At 42.7% G+C, this 16,564-nt stretch overlaps 1 protein-coding gene across 1 annotated transcript in view; it reads left to right on the top strand.

Moving 5' to 3' along the window:
* MYO7A (myosin VIIA) overlaps positions 1-15,944 on the top strand; it is a 151,756-nt gene extending 135,812 nt beyond the window's left edge. Inside the window, exons 47-50 of the mRNA XM_078784432.1 lie at positions 1,367-1,483; positions 1,867-1,950; positions 12,006-12,125; positions 15,749-15,944. Of these exons, the coding sequence (XP_078640558.1) occupies positions 1,367-1,483; positions 1,867-1,950; positions 12,006-12,125; positions 15,749-15,856 (429 nt within the window). The 3' untranslated portion in view covers positions 15,857-15,944. The remainder of the gene's footprint in view (positions 1-1,366; positions 1,484-1,866; positions 1,951-12,005; positions 12,126-15,748) is intronic.
* The last annotated feature ends 620 nt before the right edge of the window (positions 15,945-16,564 follow it).

The following is a 16,564-nucleotide window of genomic DNA, read 5'->3' as shown; positions in this document are numbered from 1 at the left end:
GACTCCACTCTCTGCCGCTCCATTCCTCATCCGTCAGATCGGCAGTCTGCAGCCTCCTCAGTCCTCACTCTCTGCAGACCTGGACAAAATCACAGACTGGTCAAACAAGTGGAACATGTCTTTCAATCCTGACAAATCTCACACTCTTACTATGTCTCTCCGAAAAGACCGACTGGAAAACCCTCCCATCTACTTTCTCAACAATCCTCTCCAAGAAGTTGTCGCTCAAGCTTTTGGGTCTCACTATCTGCCATGATCTTTCTTGGGAAAACCACATTTCCAAGCTGAACTCCAAAGCCAGTCGCCGACTGGGCATCCTCCATCGTGCGAAGTCCTTCCTTGGCACACCTGAGCTCCTCACCACATACAAGGCTTTCATCCGCAGCTCAAGTAAATACTGTTCCCCCCTCTGGGCCGGTGCTCCTGCCTCACACCTAGCTCGGCTTCACGCTGTTGAAACCAAAGCTTTCAGAATCATTGGAATCTCCCGCGATGAAGCTAACTCCGAGGGCCTTTCACGCACTCACCGCAGGCAGGTTGGTGGTCTTTCTGTCTTCTACCGACTCCTCTCCGGCCTTGCTCCCTCAGCTCTGTCTGTGCTCTGCACCCCCAAATACTCCTACAGGTCGCACAAGATCTGCCTGCAACCCTCTTATGTTTAAACTGCCAAAATCAAGACTCTCCATTCACCTTCACTCTTTCATTCCTCTTTTCTCCCGCCTCTGGAACAAACTCCCTCACTCTCTTCAATCCCACTCCTCCCTCCAGGTCTTCAAAACAGCTGTTCACCACCATCTCTTATCTTCCCCCATCCAAAACCTTGATCTTTTCTACCCCCGCTAATTCACCCCAGATCCACCTTTTTGAAATTCCAACTTCTTTCCTTGAAGTTCCAGCAGTGTTCATGTGTTTTATACCTCTCCCACCACCCCCCTCTTCCCATGCCTACACCCCCCCCCCCCAAGCCCTCTCCCTCCCACAGATCTGCCGATGTCCCTGTTCTCTCCTGTTGTTGTACTTGTGTGCTTCCCTCTCTCTCCCCCCATCTTGTCTCCCGCTCCCTTTATTGTGTGTTTTATGTGACAGTTTTTTTTTTTTTGAAATTAATGTTAGCTCTTCCACGAGCCTCGATCTTGTGTACCAAAAAAAAAAAAAGAAAAAAAAAAGACTAATTTGCTCTTTGGTCTTCTGACCAACTTAAATTGCTTTACTTGCTCTTTTGGCCCAATCTGCACAATAATGTATGTTGATAATGAACTGAAATGGACGCAGAAACAATGACAGAGACCGAATGTGGTCTAGCATTGAAAATTTACTTTGGAAGTCAGTCTATGTTATGTCACTGGATGTTTACCTCCCACACCAGGCTATAATTGCTGCTTACAATAGACATGCTGGGAAGAACCAGGATCAGGCCAAGCTTTCCTTCCTCAAGCTTATATACCGATGGCCAACCTTTGGCTCTGCGTTTTTCGAAGTCAAGGTTTGCTCCTACATTACTGGCCTGCTGATTAATTATTAATATATTAAGGGGAGTTATCTTGTGATTTTTCAGTGGCAACAAAATATTTTAGCCAGTAATAAAATGGTCTCATATTTGAAAAGAAGCAACTGAAAACACCCTGGTAGTCAGAAAAGTACCTTTGTCTTGTTTATGAAAATACCTTTTTATCGATTTGTATCAGTCTTATCGGGATAACCATCCACTGTTTGTTGAGGTCCAATGGTATACAAGTACTTTTTATGTAACTATTGTGCAATTAATGTTTTGAATCTTCTTTTTTATTCGTTGCATAATACGTGGTAAGGTATGTCATGTTCAATACTCCCCCTTGGCTCCATCTTAAATATTCACCCTTTTTACAGCAAACCACGGAGGCAAGCTTTCCCGAGATGCTCACTATTGCTATCAACCGCAATGGAGTCAGCCTCATTGACCCAAAAAGCAAGGTACGGTTTGTTAAAATGTGCAACAATAATGGCGCTTTTCCACCGCGGTACCGTACCGTACCGTACCATACTGTAACCAAAATCGGGTTTTTCGTTTTTCCATTGCAAAGCGAACCGTACCGTACCTAAGTACTCGTGCTAAATTTGGTTCCTGCTATGGATAGGTACCAAGCGAGCCGAACCCGGACCTATGGGTGGAGCTAGCAATACTGCAGACCGTTGATTGGTCAATCACAATCGGCAATCCAGGAAGAAAGTGAAAGGTAGTCGTAATGTTACCAGCTATATATGAAGGCTAACGTAACATACTGTACCTGTATTCTTTGTTTGCGCCAACGAACAAGGCCCAAATCTTCGTTGTCGGTCTTTATAATTGTCTGCAAAGGTTTCTTTCTCTTTTTATCTGTCCTCTTTCTGGTGTCTTTCAGCTTCTTCTCAAACATTTCCTTCTAAAACACGTCCTCTCTCTTTTTGCATTTCGCTAAAAAAAAAAACTCATGTTCAGATAAAACCAAAACCCGACGAAGAAGTAAAACACAGCTTCAGGTTCCTCCATAGTTGCGGGGCTGTTTACAGTTTAGTGTCGCATGAGAAACTAGAACGGCACTCAATAGAGAGAATACCTCCGCCAGGTGAAGAGTTTACGTTTTGTATCCCAGAGTAGAACAGAAAATCACAATACAGAATCACATTTAATCAAAATCATCCATCCACAACTTTTTGAAATATCCTGCTTTCATAACTTTTTGATATCCATAACTTTTTGATATCCATAACTTTGATATCCATAACCTGAGATATCCATAACTTTTTGATATCTATAACCTGAGATATCCATAACTTTTTGATATCCATAACTTTTTGATATCCATAACTTTGATATCCATAAAATTTTGATATCCATAACTTTTTGATATCCATAACATTTTGATATCCATAACTTTTTGATATCCATAACTTTTTGATATCCATAACTTTCATATCCATAAAATTTTGATATCCATAACTTTTTGATATCCATAACATTTTGATATCCATAACTTTTTGATATCCATAACTTTTTGATATCCATAACTTTGATATCCATAAAATTTTGATATCCATAACTTTTTGATATCCATAACATTTTGATATCCATAACTTTTTGATATCCATAACTTTTTGATATCCATAACTTTTTGATATCCATAACTTTGATATCCATAACCTGAGATATCCATAACCTGAGATATCCATAACCTGAGATATCCATAACCTGAGATATCTATAACCTGAGATATCCATAACTTTTTGATATCCATAACTTTGATATCCATAACCTGAGATATCCATAACTTTTTGATATCCATAACCTGAGATATCCATAACTTTTTGATATCCATAACTTTGATATCCATAACCTGAGATATCCATAACTTTTTGATATCCATAACTTTGATATCCATAACCTGAGATATCCATAACTTTTTGATATCCATAACTTTTTGATATCCATAACCTGAGATATCCATAACCTGAGATATCCATAACTTTTTGATATCCATAACTTTGATATCCATAACTTTGATATCCATAACCTGAGATATCCATAAATTTTTGTTATCCATAACCTGAGATATCCATAACCTGAGATATCCATAACCTGAGATATCCATAACCTGAGATATCCATAACCTGAGATATCTATAACCTGAGATATCCATAACTTTTTGATATCCATAACTTTGATATCCATAACCTGAGATATCCATAACTTTTTGATATCCATAACCTGAGATATCCATAACTTTTTGATATCCATAACTTTGATATCCATAACCTGAGATATCCATAACTTTGATATCCATAACCTGAGATATCCATAACTTTTTGATATCCATAACTTTTTGATATCCATAACCTGAGATATCCATAACCTGAGATATCCATAACTTTTTGATATCCATAACTTTGATATCCATAACTTTGATATCCATAACCTGAGATATCCATAACTTTTTGATATCCATAACCTGAGATATCCATAACTTTTTGATATCCATAACTTTGATATCCATAACCTGAGATATCCATAACTTTTTGATATCCATAACCTGAGATATCCATAACTTTTTGTTGTCCATAACTTTGATATCCATAACCTGAGATATCCATAACTTTTTGTTGTCCATAACTTTGATATCCATAACCTGAGATATCCATAACTTTTTGATATCCATAACCTGAGATATCCATAACCTGAGATATCCATAACTTTTTGATATCCATAACTTTTTGATATCTATAACTTTGATATCCATAACTTTTTGATATCTATAACTTTGATATCCATAACTTTTTGATATCCATAACTTTGATTTCCATAACTTTTTCATATCCATAACCTGAGATATCCATAACTTTTTGATATCCATAACCTGAGATATCCATAACCTGAGATATCCATAACTTTTTGATGTCCATAACTTTGATATCCATAACTTGAGATATCCATAACTTTTTGATGTTCATAACTTTGATATCCATAACCTGAGATATCCATAACTTTTTGTTATCCATAACCTGAGATATCCATAACTTTTAGATATCCATAACCTGAGATATCCATAACTTTTGGATATCCATAACCTGAGATATCCATAACTTTTTGATATCCATAACCTGAGATATCCATAACCTGAGATATCCATAACTTTTTGTTATCCATAACCTGAGATATCCATAACCTGAGATATCCATAACTTTTTGATATCCATAACCTGAGATATCCATAACTTTTTGATATCCATAACTTTTTGATATCCATAACCTGAGATATCCATAACCTGAGATATCCATAACTTTTTGATGTCCATAACTTTGATATCCATAACCTGAGATATCCATAACTTTTTGATATTCATAACTTTGATATCCATAACCTGAGATATCCATAACTTTTTGATATCCATAACCTGAGATATCCATAACCTGAGATATCCATAACTTTTGGATATCCATAACCTGAGATATCCATAACCTGAGATATCCATAACTTTTGGATATCCATAACTTTTTGATATCTATAACTTTGATATCCATAACTTTTGGATATCCATAACTTTTTGATATCCATAACCTGAGATATCCATAACTTTTTGATATCCATAACTTTGATATCCATAACTTTGATATCCATAACCTGAGATATCCATAACTTTGATATCCATAACCTGAGATATCCATAACTTTTTGTTATCCATAACCTTGATATCCATAACCTGAGATATCCATAACTTTTTGATATCCATAACCTGAGATATCCATAACTTTTTGATATCCATAACATTTTGAAATATCCTGCTATGTATCGTTTTTGGCCCTATCTCCCAATGGTGAAGAATCACTTTAAAAATTCTAGTAGCTGGATCAGAATCCGGATCTTCACCAAAATCTAATCATTTCGTCCTTGTCACATACACTACCTCTCTGCCAAATTTCGTCCGAATCCGTCCACAACTTTTTGAGATATTTTGTTCACAGACAGACAAACAGACAGGGGTGAAAACATAACCTCCATCCACCTTTGGTGACGGAGGTAATTATGTCACCACAGCGGTAGAGTTTTTTCCCTGTAACTTCAGATAACTCAGCCTATTTTCACGGTTCTGTTGTGCAATGGAAAAAACGACACAGGGATTACCGTACCGTACCGTTCTGTGCAATGGAATAGCGCCATAAGTGATACTGAACCATATTGTTTGGTGGACTGTACTATATGCTTTACTGTCTGTGTGGTGAAGTGGGTGAAGCTTTGTTGCATTGCCCTCACTGGTGTGGGTTTGATTCCCATGGCTGCTCAGAAACCTAGTCCAGAGAGGAGATGGGGGCATCCCCGGGTCTTTTTGCCCATAGAAACGCCACTATGGTGCCCCAACCACCTTCACAAGGTTATACAGGGACCTCCACCACCACTCCGTTTAAGGGGTATTAAAAAGCATGATGTTGGCAAATGCAACATCGTGCAGTGTGGTGATGGCACGCTTTGATACAAGGAGGCATTGTGTAACCTTGTTTGGCAAAAGTTGAGCAAGCATGTCTGCAATGCAGTGTACACTTGGTGCAGCTGCTTTAATAAATTGCATTGTCAGACATCAGACTTAGTTACTGAGATCCTGTCATGCCTGACAGCATATAGAGCTTCTTGAGGAACCTGCACCACTTTAGTCTTTCTTGGGCCCACTGACCGCTCACTGTTCAGGTGGTTTCTACTGTTTGTTTGTTTTTTTGTATTTTTTAAAATATTATTATTTTTTTGTATACAACATCGAGGCTCGTGTAAGAGCTGACATTGATCACAAGAAGACAAACTGACACATAAAACATATGATAACGGGAGCGGGAGAACAAGATGGAGAGCAGGAACATCGAGAAATCTGTGGGAGGGAGAGGGCTTGGGGGGAGGAAGCATGGGAAGGGGGGGGGGGGGGGGGCGAGAGGTAAAAAAAAAAAAACACATGGACACTGCTAGAACTTCCAGGAACGAAGTCGGTATTTCATAAAAGTGGATCTGGGGTGAATTAACGGGGTAGAAAAGAGTAGCTGTAGCTCCCTCATCTCCTTTTCCACCGTACACTAACATATCTCTCTAGGTTTTTCAACCGTCCTCCAGTGTATTGCTATTTTTGTGCTGTTGTTGTTGTTTTCCATATGGTATATATGCCAAACCCATAGCCTTGGTACATTTGACCAAGAACGACCAATGACTAAGAACAGTGAGAACGAAATAACTATACTAAATAACTAAATAACTAAGAACATTGGTGTGATCACATATGAATGAGAACAGTGATTGGCTTGATTACATATGACCAGGAACCAAGAATTGGTGTCCTGTGATTGATTAACCACACCCAACTTTGTTGTGGAACTCTGTCATGCTACATGGAACTTGTAGTTGTGTGGAACTACATGTTTGTAGTTGTGAGGTTATGGCAGAACTACACAGCCCAGCCAGCCCTATTGCTGACCATGTTATATCCGAGATGGACATACAGCATGAAGTATACATACCGACTCCTCTCCGGCCTTGCTCCCCCAGCTCTCTCTGTTCTCTGTCCCCCAAATATTCCTACAGGTCACACAAGATCTGCCTGCAACCCGCTTATGGTTAAACTGCCAAAATCAAGACTCTCTGCTCACCTTCACTCTTTCATTCCTCTTTTCTCTTGCCTCTGGAACAAACTCGCACAATCTCGTCAATCCCACTCCTCCCTCCAGGTCTTTAAAACAGCTGTTCACCACCATCTCTTATCTTTCCCCATCCAAAACCTTGATCTTTTTTACCCCCTGATAATTCACCCCAGATCCACTTTTTTGAAATACCAACTTCTTTCCTCGAAGTCCTAGCGGTGTCCATGTGCTTTATACCTCTCCCCCCCCCCCCCCCCCCCTCTTCCCTTGCCTCCTCACCCCAAGCCCTCTCCATCCCACAGATCTCCCGATGTCCCTGCTCTCAAATGTTGTACTTGTGTGCTTCCCTCTCTCTCCCCATCTTGTCTCCCGCTCCCTTTATCTTATGTTTTATGTGTCAGTTTGTCTTTTTGTGATTAATGTTAGCTCTTACACCAGCCTCGATGTTGTATACAAAAATAAAAAATAAAAAAAATGGACGAAACAGCAAGACAAATTCCATGAAATGCTTTTGAAACACCAGTAGAGATTTTGCAAAATGGAAAAACGACATTGGATTCTGCGACCAGGTTGAACATCTTATAATTACAAAAGATAACATCCGGTTAAAGTGCCTCATAATATGCTGGTGCCTCTGCATCAATGAAGTGAGGTGAGGGATTACTTGAAGGCAACACTCAGCCACGGAATCATCAGAGAGTCTGACAGCCTCCTTGTTTCCCCAATAGTTCTCGTCCATAAACACGATGGCAGCCTGAGGCTATGCCTCAATGACAGGGCCTTGTATACGAAGACCCATAAGGATGCCTATCCGCTACTGAGAATCAAGGAAGCCATACAAGCTTTAAATGAAGCTTGGTATTTCTGTAGTCTTAGCTCACAACTTCAACCAGGTGCCATGGCAGTGTTGAAAAGAGAATTTCATGCCAGAACTGGGGAACTGTGAATAACTAACTACGTATGCTTTTGGACTCTGAAATGTGCCAGTGATGCCTCATCGATAATGTTTTTGGCAATCAAAATTTCCAGTCTATTTTGACCAACATAGATTATATCCTTGTGTTCGGCTGAATATTCAAAGAGGCTCTCTAATTTTCAACGCACGGTCCTCACATGCCTTGGGTCTGACAATCTGAAACGAAATCCAAGAAAATAGTACATATTCAAGGACAAACTTCGCCACTTGGGGAACGTTATCTGGAATTATCTGGATCTTGCCAGACGCCATAAAGACACATGCTGTTCAAGAGTGGAAGACTCCCTAGAGTGAAGCAAAATTACAGGGATTTCTTGGATTGACCAGTTATTTCCACCAATTTGTCCGAAATTATGCAAGAATAGCAGGACCACTCCATGCTGTGGTTGAAGAACTCCAACCATGGTAAAGATGGAGAACTCCAACCATGGTAAGAGGTCATCACAAGAGCTGAAATGAAGTCAAGCTTGTCATTTGTGTTGGAGGTGGATGCCAGTCTGTCGGGACCTGGAGCGGCCCTGTCACAAAGCAGAATGTAAGGACTGTTGTTCTTAACTAGGCAAGCAGAGGCCTTCATGATACCAAAAAGAAAATGCAAAATTTCAGCAGCATGTGTTGTATTCTTTCTTACATGCTTGATTATTTTCAAGTTTGCTGTTGTTGTTGTTGTTGTTAGTGGTGGTGAATTTACGGATGCTTAGGGATTGCTGGGAAGGGATGATGATGTAAGCGGAAGGGCATTGTGGGAGAGATGGGAGGGACGCCATCTTGACGGTGTCGGAGATATGTTGGTGGATCCGTGCTTCGAATAAACGGTCTTGTACATAACGGTCAGTGCCATTGTTTAGCATTTATTGAGCGACACAACATTGGCGACGAGGATGGCGGAATTTTCGATTACCTCTCCGGCGCCATTTTTGGCTTTACCGGGCAAACCGCCCATTCCATGGCCTAGGTGGTTGTCTTCCTTTCATACCTACCTGCTTGCAATGAATCTGCACGACGCAGAGGATTCACGGAGACGTACTTTGCTTATACACTGCCTGGGCACGGAGGGTCGACGCATTTTTTTGACGCTGGGTCCTGCACCCACCTTTGCTGCCGCCACTGCCATGCTTGCCACGCATTTCAGAGCCACTCAGAGCGCCCTTATTCGACAGTTCTAATTAATTCCGACAACAAGGCCAGAGGCCCGGTGAGTCAATTCTACAATACATTTCTACATTGAGAGAATTAGCACTTCCTTGTAAATTTGGTGCACTTCACGACGAGATGATTAGAGATCAACTGATCGAGAAAACATCGAGTGTACAAGTGAGGGAGAGACTTTTACTCGAATCTGACGACCTAACCTTGACTCAAGCCATAAAGATAGTCAGTCAAGTGGAAGCAGCTTACCACGGTGCACAAAAACTTACCGGAACACTCTCACCTGCTACAGCTACAGACTGCGCAGTTCAGGGAACTCGGCAAACTCTCACACCAGATGCTACGGAGCTCACAGTACAACATACGCAGCAGCATCCCACACGTTCTACACTGCATTGCTGAAACTGTGGGTCCACCAGACATGAGTCCAGGCTTGCTAATTGCCCTGCCCGAGGCCAACGGTGCAGAAATTGTGGAAAATTTAACCACTTTGCCAGGTGGTGTCGCTCCACCTCAACACAAGCAACCGTTCAACCACAGGCCTCTTATACAGCACCGACCAAAATCCATACTGTCCTATCAACTTCATCAAATTTTAAAACATGTGTTATCTGTCTCAATGACATGTGCATACCTCTGCTCCTAGACACCTGAATTTTGAAACATACAGACGATATTTTTTCCGACATGACCCTGCAACGCTCCTCTACCTCCCTCCCTGGTTACAGACATGCCAAAATTGACGTAATGGGCACATTACAGCTGTCGGTACGTTATGGTGCGCAGTCTCTTTCTAAGTTTACATTCTACATTACAACAAACGGTGCTAATTTAATGGGCATCGACCTGTTTACTTCCCTTGGGTTTTCCTTGACGGATTATAGTGGCATGGCCATATTGCAAGTGTCCTCCCCCTGGCGGCAACAATGGCCTGCACGTTTTGATGGTTTGGGCGTCTTCTCTGCATTTGTTCACCAACCCAAAGTAAATCCTGCTGTGGCTCCGGTTATTCAGCCACTACGCCGCATTCCCCTTGCCTTGTGGGACCAGGTAGCGACTGAATTGAATGTACTCTTGGAGACTGGCATAATAGAGCATATCAATGCATCCCCCTGGATTTCCAACCTTGTTATAGCAAAGAAAAAGTCCGGGGGACTTAGAGTTTGTGTAGACTTGTGTGCGGTGAACAAAGCAATTATTCCCGACAAATATCCGCTTGCAACAGCTGAAGAGCTTACTACCTGTTTCTACGGCTCTACGGTCTATAGTAAATTGGACCTACACCAAGGTTATCTCCAAGTTCCCCTCGCTTTGAGAGCAGGACCTTATGGCTTTCGTGACTCATACCGGAGTTTTCTGTTACACCCGTATGCCGTTTGGCTTATGCTCCGCACCCAGCTGTTTTCAAAAGATTATGTCATCCATCTTCACCAGCATCCTGGGCATGCTCCTGTACTTAGATGACATAGTGGTGCATGGTCCCAACACCTCAGTACATGATGAACACTTGGTCCAAGTGCTCCAGAAACTTGCTCAGCACAACTTAACACTGAATGGTGACAAATGTGTTTTTGCGGTACCCGAAATAGAGTTTGTGGGATTTAAGCCATCACCTCACGGGACTTCCCCTCTCCAGTCCAATGTGGAAGCGATTCACCGCATCCCCAAGCCTCAGTCTGCTTCTCAGCTGGCCTCCTTCCTGGGCATGGTGGCCTACTACATCTGGTTCTTGCCACAATACTTAGCCATCACTGCACCATTACGTCAGCTTCTTAGAAAGGAAGCCTCCTGGAATTGGACCCCAGCCTGTCAAGCAGCCATACACAGGTTGAAAACTCAGCTCACTACAGCCCCTCTTCTAGCTCATTTTGACATCAACAGTGCCACATTGGTCACCTGTGATGCTTTGGCCACGGCGTTGGGGGCTGTTTTGTCCCAGGTGCTGGATGGCAGGATCCTTCTTTGCTAACACAGCTCCGCTGATCTCTCCGACGCGCAGAGACAAGCGCTCGTCATCCTCCCACGCAAAACAACCAAGCGACTGCCTCCAACGAACGCCAGGACCGAGAGAACAAAATGCGACTGCCTCCAACAACCGCCAGCACCAAGAGAGCAAAAATGGCAAGAGACGTCTTTTTTTCCTCCAGCTCTCGAATGTTCGACCGCTGATGTCACACTCTGTCCAATCATCGAGCACTACTCAATCATGAAGGCCGGGGCATGGCCTCCCCTTTACGAGTCATCAGGGGGTGGAGTCTAGTCGTTGTTCAGGAATGTTCAGATGACGTCGTTCCCTTGCCGTTTGGGCAAATGATGTCCCTGTCGGCCCTTACAGCGCTGGGAGCACATGAGTTCATTTGTTATCGTTGTTGTTTGGCGGGCTTTTTAATTATAATAAAGACGGAGGGAAGATCACGGGCAAATTACACACTGGGGAATTAATATTTAAGCCTTATAATTACTTAACACAAAGCCACACCCCTTATGGAGACATGCAAATGCTCTTACCCGGACAGACGGCCTACTTAGATACATCGAGATTCCTCTACGCGACACTCGGAGCATTCTAATCTACACGATTCTATCTCGACTAAGGTATTCAATTGTTTACCCCCTAACGTAATAGTATTATATAAAAAATGTTTTTGGGACTTTATTGCTCTGTAATGATTATCATAGTAAGTTGACATTTGAATCTTCATTTGCATTGGCTTTCTAAATATTCTCTGGCACACATATATTTTGCTCATCATTGCAGGACATCCTTGCTACTCACCCGTTCACCAAAATCTCAAATTGGAGCAGTGGCAACACGTATTTCCACATGACCATTGGGAGCCTGGTGCGAGGTACTAAGCTGCTCTGTGAGACTTCATTGGTGAGAATGGAAACTTCTATATCATACAAATTACAGGAGAGATGTACTAGTCAGTGCAAAAAAACGAACAAGTTTAACAAATGATGTATCACAACTAGAATTTAATGGAAAGTTGTTCATCACAAGCATCATGTCACCTTTGATGTGGTATTTCATCAAAATGCAAATCACAAGGTAATTGGGGCTAAATAGGAAGCCATTTTGGCCCATTGTGTCTGTGTCACATCACAGCCCTCAACTTTTATTTGTATACAAGGCCATGACTTGTGTAATTGTGGAAGAACGCAGAACGGATCAAGATGCAACAGAACAAAAGAAACAGCAGAAAGAAAGAGGGGAAACACACCAACAGCAGGATTAAGGGACAACATAGAGGGAGAGTTAGACAAATAAGGGATGTGTTGAAGTATGAGGGGTAGAGTGGAACCCACAGGATGGACAAGGTGGATACAAAAGCAAATTTTCACCCATCTGAAGAGATTCCAATAATCCTGAAGGCCTTGGTTTCCACAGCATCAATATGAGCAAGATGTGAGGCACCAGAGCCAGCCTAGATGGGAGAGCAGTATTTCAAGCTGCGAATGAAGGCTTTGTAGGTGTATAGAAGTTCAGGTGTGCCGAGGAAGGACTTTGCACGACGGAGGATGCCCAGTCGGCTGCTGGCTTTGGTGGCCACCTTTGAAATGTGGTTTGTCCAAGAGTGATTATAGCTGACAGTGAAGCCCAGGATATTGAGTGACTGAGCTTCCTCAAGAGAGAATAGTTAAGAAAGTATATATGGGAGGGTTTGCCAGATGGTCCTTTCAGAGAGAGAGAGAGAGAGAGAGAGAGAGAGAGAGAGTGAGTGAGAATGAGAGTGAGAGTGAGAGTGAGAGTGAGTTTAAGTTTTCTTTAGATTGAAAGACATATTCCAAGTGTTTGTCCAGCTTGTGATTTTGTCAAGGTATTACGAGAGGGAAGAGGCTGTTTCCTGCCTGTAGGATGAGATCAGAGAGTGGAGTCTTCAGCAAATAGATGAAGAGGATTTTCTAGAGAGCTAGAGAGATCGGTGATGAAGAATAGGACCAGGACTGGACCCAGAACACTGCCTCGGGGCACTTCAGCCTTGACAGGGAGAGGAAATGAAAAGATTCCATTGAGAGCCATATGTTGGCTATGAGAGTGGAGGAAGTCAGTAACCCAATAGTGGAGTTGGTCTTGGATGCTATAGGCAGAGAGTTTGGAGAGTAAAGTGGGAAGCCAGAATGTATTGAAAGCTTGAGACGTATCCAGAGAGATGGCCCTGAACAGATGTCTGACATTGAGGGCCTCCATCCTTTGTTGGGTGAGTAGAAGCAGCATGTGGCCTGGTCTGAATCTGAATTGGTGATCTGAGGTGAGGCTGTTGGAGAAAAGAAAGGATCTCATATCAACTGTGATGATGGATTCTATGACTTTGCTGATGTTCATATGTCTGTAGTAAAGGGGCTCGGATTTTGCATCTTTTTAGGTCATTTCATCCCGATTCACGAAGGGATTAAATTATTAAAACGCGTCGTGATGAACGGATGTCTGCCAGTCCATCCATCCAGTCGTCTGGCCATTACCTTTTTGCTATTTTTGCTACTCATCCCTTATTATCCTGCTGATTGTTCTGAAACTCGACATATAAATACAAACCTGGACTAAAGGAAGAAATGGCATTTTACGTGGCGCTTCAACAAAATAACTCAAAATCCTGGCAGTTACAATTGAAGGCATTCTCTCATGAGTATTAAAAATCCATTGGTGTGTTTCAAGACGCGGAGGCCATTGCGTACTTGTACAAATTTCTAATTTTTTTTCATCATTTCAAATTTTCATCATGAACTTTCAAGGCAAAATTCTATGTTTTACACCAGACATTGATTGGGAAGTCATCAAGCATATTCCTTACCAAGGAAGCCACTGTGACAGCACTTTTCCTCCTCAGAGAAAGGTACCATTATGTTTGTGGGGGTGGGGGGGGGGGGGGGAGGGGCAGGAGATGCAATACCTTCAGAAAGTCAGAATCATATAAATTAGCATTCTCCGAGTGTCGCGAAGAAGAAGAAACCATCTCGATGTATCTAATTAGGGTTGAATGTCCGGTTAAGTGTTAGGTGTCTCCACATGGAGGAGTGGAGTTGTGCTATCTAGGTAGGGTCTGTAAGGTTAAATTCCCCTGTATGTGCTTGCCTCCCTGTGATTTTCCCTAATGTTCTTATAAAACTCAGACAGCCAAACAATGGACTCATTCGCTCACAACGCTGCCAGGGCCGCCATTACAACAACCATAAAAGCCCAACAGAAACCCAGCACATTTGCCAATCGGCAGGTAAACCCCGACGTCTTCTGAACATTCCCGAACAGAGATTAGACTCCGCCCCCTGACGACTCATAACGAGAGGCCACGCCATGGCCTTCGTGATTGGTGGAGGCATGATGGGATGATTGAGTAGCGCTCGGTGATTGGACAGAGTGTGACGTCAGCGGACGAACATTCGAGAGTTGAAGGGAAAAATTCGCCGTTTCGCTACCTTGGTCTTTTGGTCCTGGCGTTTGTTGGAGGCAGTTGCATTCGCTCTTCTTCTGGTCCTGGAATTCGTTGGAGGCGGTCGCATTCTTCCCTTCCGGTCCTGGTCTTGATCGCGGTGGTCGCTTGGTTGTTTTGCGTGGGAGGACGACGGGCGCTCGTATGTGTGCGCCAGAGAGATCATCGGAGCCGTGTTAGCAAAGAAGGATCCTGCCTGCTTGTCTCACGCAGGCAGCTGGCTATGGGCAGGATTCCGTGCCATCTTGTGCGTTTCCCGCATGGTTGTACGAGGCGATGACCAGCAAGCCTTACCAGCTATTTGGGGATGCAAAGTTAAGTGCCGACTGGCTTGAAACGAAACATCTTTTATTTTTACTTTATTTTCCCCCTTGTTTGTATACGAGTCTGAGGGGAGACGTCTCAAATTAGGAAATAGTTTTTTTTAACCTCACATTCATTTTAATTGCTTGCATTATTTTCATTAAATCATTATTTGTTGAATTTTACTTTTATTGTCTTGTTTTGTTTCTTTGTTTGTGTGTTCGGATTAACCCAGTGTCGGTTGTCTGATCAGGCAAGGCCCTCCGTCCCTGCCCCGCGCACGACAGAAATAATCCCGCCAAGTTTGGGCATGCGCCTCAGAGTTAAACCTCGTTTCGGTCATCTGTTACCCAGGGGTCTTAACCCAAGGAACACGATAGTACTTAGATTTGCCAATGGAAAGTTAGCTCATTATGACTGTAATACCATTGTCTACTATTTGTCAAAAATTCCTGTGGGATATTTAATGTCCACAATATGCAGATGGGACGACCTGCTTTATGTTCCATCCATATGTCAGTGTGCTCTCTTTAGGATTTTCTAAGGATCGAATCCAGACTACACAACTCAAGGACGAGTAAGTTCATAATTCAGGCTGCTCAGGTCCAGTGCTATGGCGATTGAAGCCCCATATCTCAGCAGATCATTGGTCTATATAGAGAACAAGGCACATGGCTCATCTTTGACCGTTGCTGTTAGATAAATGCTTTAGTGCTTTATTTTCTGATTAAATGTTTTTTTTCACAATTTATCTCTTGTCTGCTCACAGGGATACAAGATGGATGATCTTCTCACCTCTTACATAAACCAGCTTATGGCTGCCATGGACCGAAGGCGTGCTGAAGGGGTGGCGCCTGACCAAGGACCTACTCAGTGATTGATGGAGTGGGTGGGGCTCTTCCGCCTGCTGTGCCGAATTGGCTACCCCTGCTCCTGGCAGCGACACTATTGGCCGAATACCTGGTTGAAAGGGCATCAGATAACTGTTCGAGGCAGTGAAGAAGAGTCAAAGGTCGAAGAAGATTTAGATGAATCAACCTTCGGGCTTATGGTACAGCCACAGGATAAAAAGCTATTGGAGGTAAGAGAAATAGCGGAAGGTGCACAGGGACTTGAGGTTCCCACAGCAAAAGACACCACAGAGTTTGAGGGCAAGGTTGTAAGAGGGTTGAACGAAATTGACGTCAAAAGAGTAGCACATGTCAAAGGGAGTTTAACACTGAAAAGATCATCAAGAATTACACAATCGTCAAGGCCTAAAATGACCGGCACGGTAAAGTCAAGAGTCAACAGAAGAAATAGATTTGCAATTTCACGAGGGTTGCCAAGTGTATCGATGGTGAAGGAGACAAAAAATATGGTGGACGATGTCAAAGAAGGGGGCCAGCAATGTGTTGCAGGAACATGGGACATACATAAAGAGGGAGGTATTAGAACAGGCATGGATTTAACGCCAACTGAGACTGAGAAAACATCCGGGCTGATGTTTGAGGTTCCTACACCAACAGCCTCAAAGAGCAGTTACCGAGCAGGAGAGAGTGCCAGGATCAAGGGGCAAACACAGCAACACCAGCAGTGGATAGAC

Source organism: Myxine glutinosa, chromosome 9, assembly GCF_964187855.1.
Source record: "Myxine glutinosa chromosome 9, kmMyxGlut1.1, whole genome shotgun sequence".
Classification (NCBI taxonomy): Eukaryota; Metazoa; Chordata; class Myxini; order Myxiniformes; family Myxinidae; genus Myxine; species Myxine glutinosa.
This window is presented reverse-complemented; position numbering and strand designations above follow the sequence as displayed.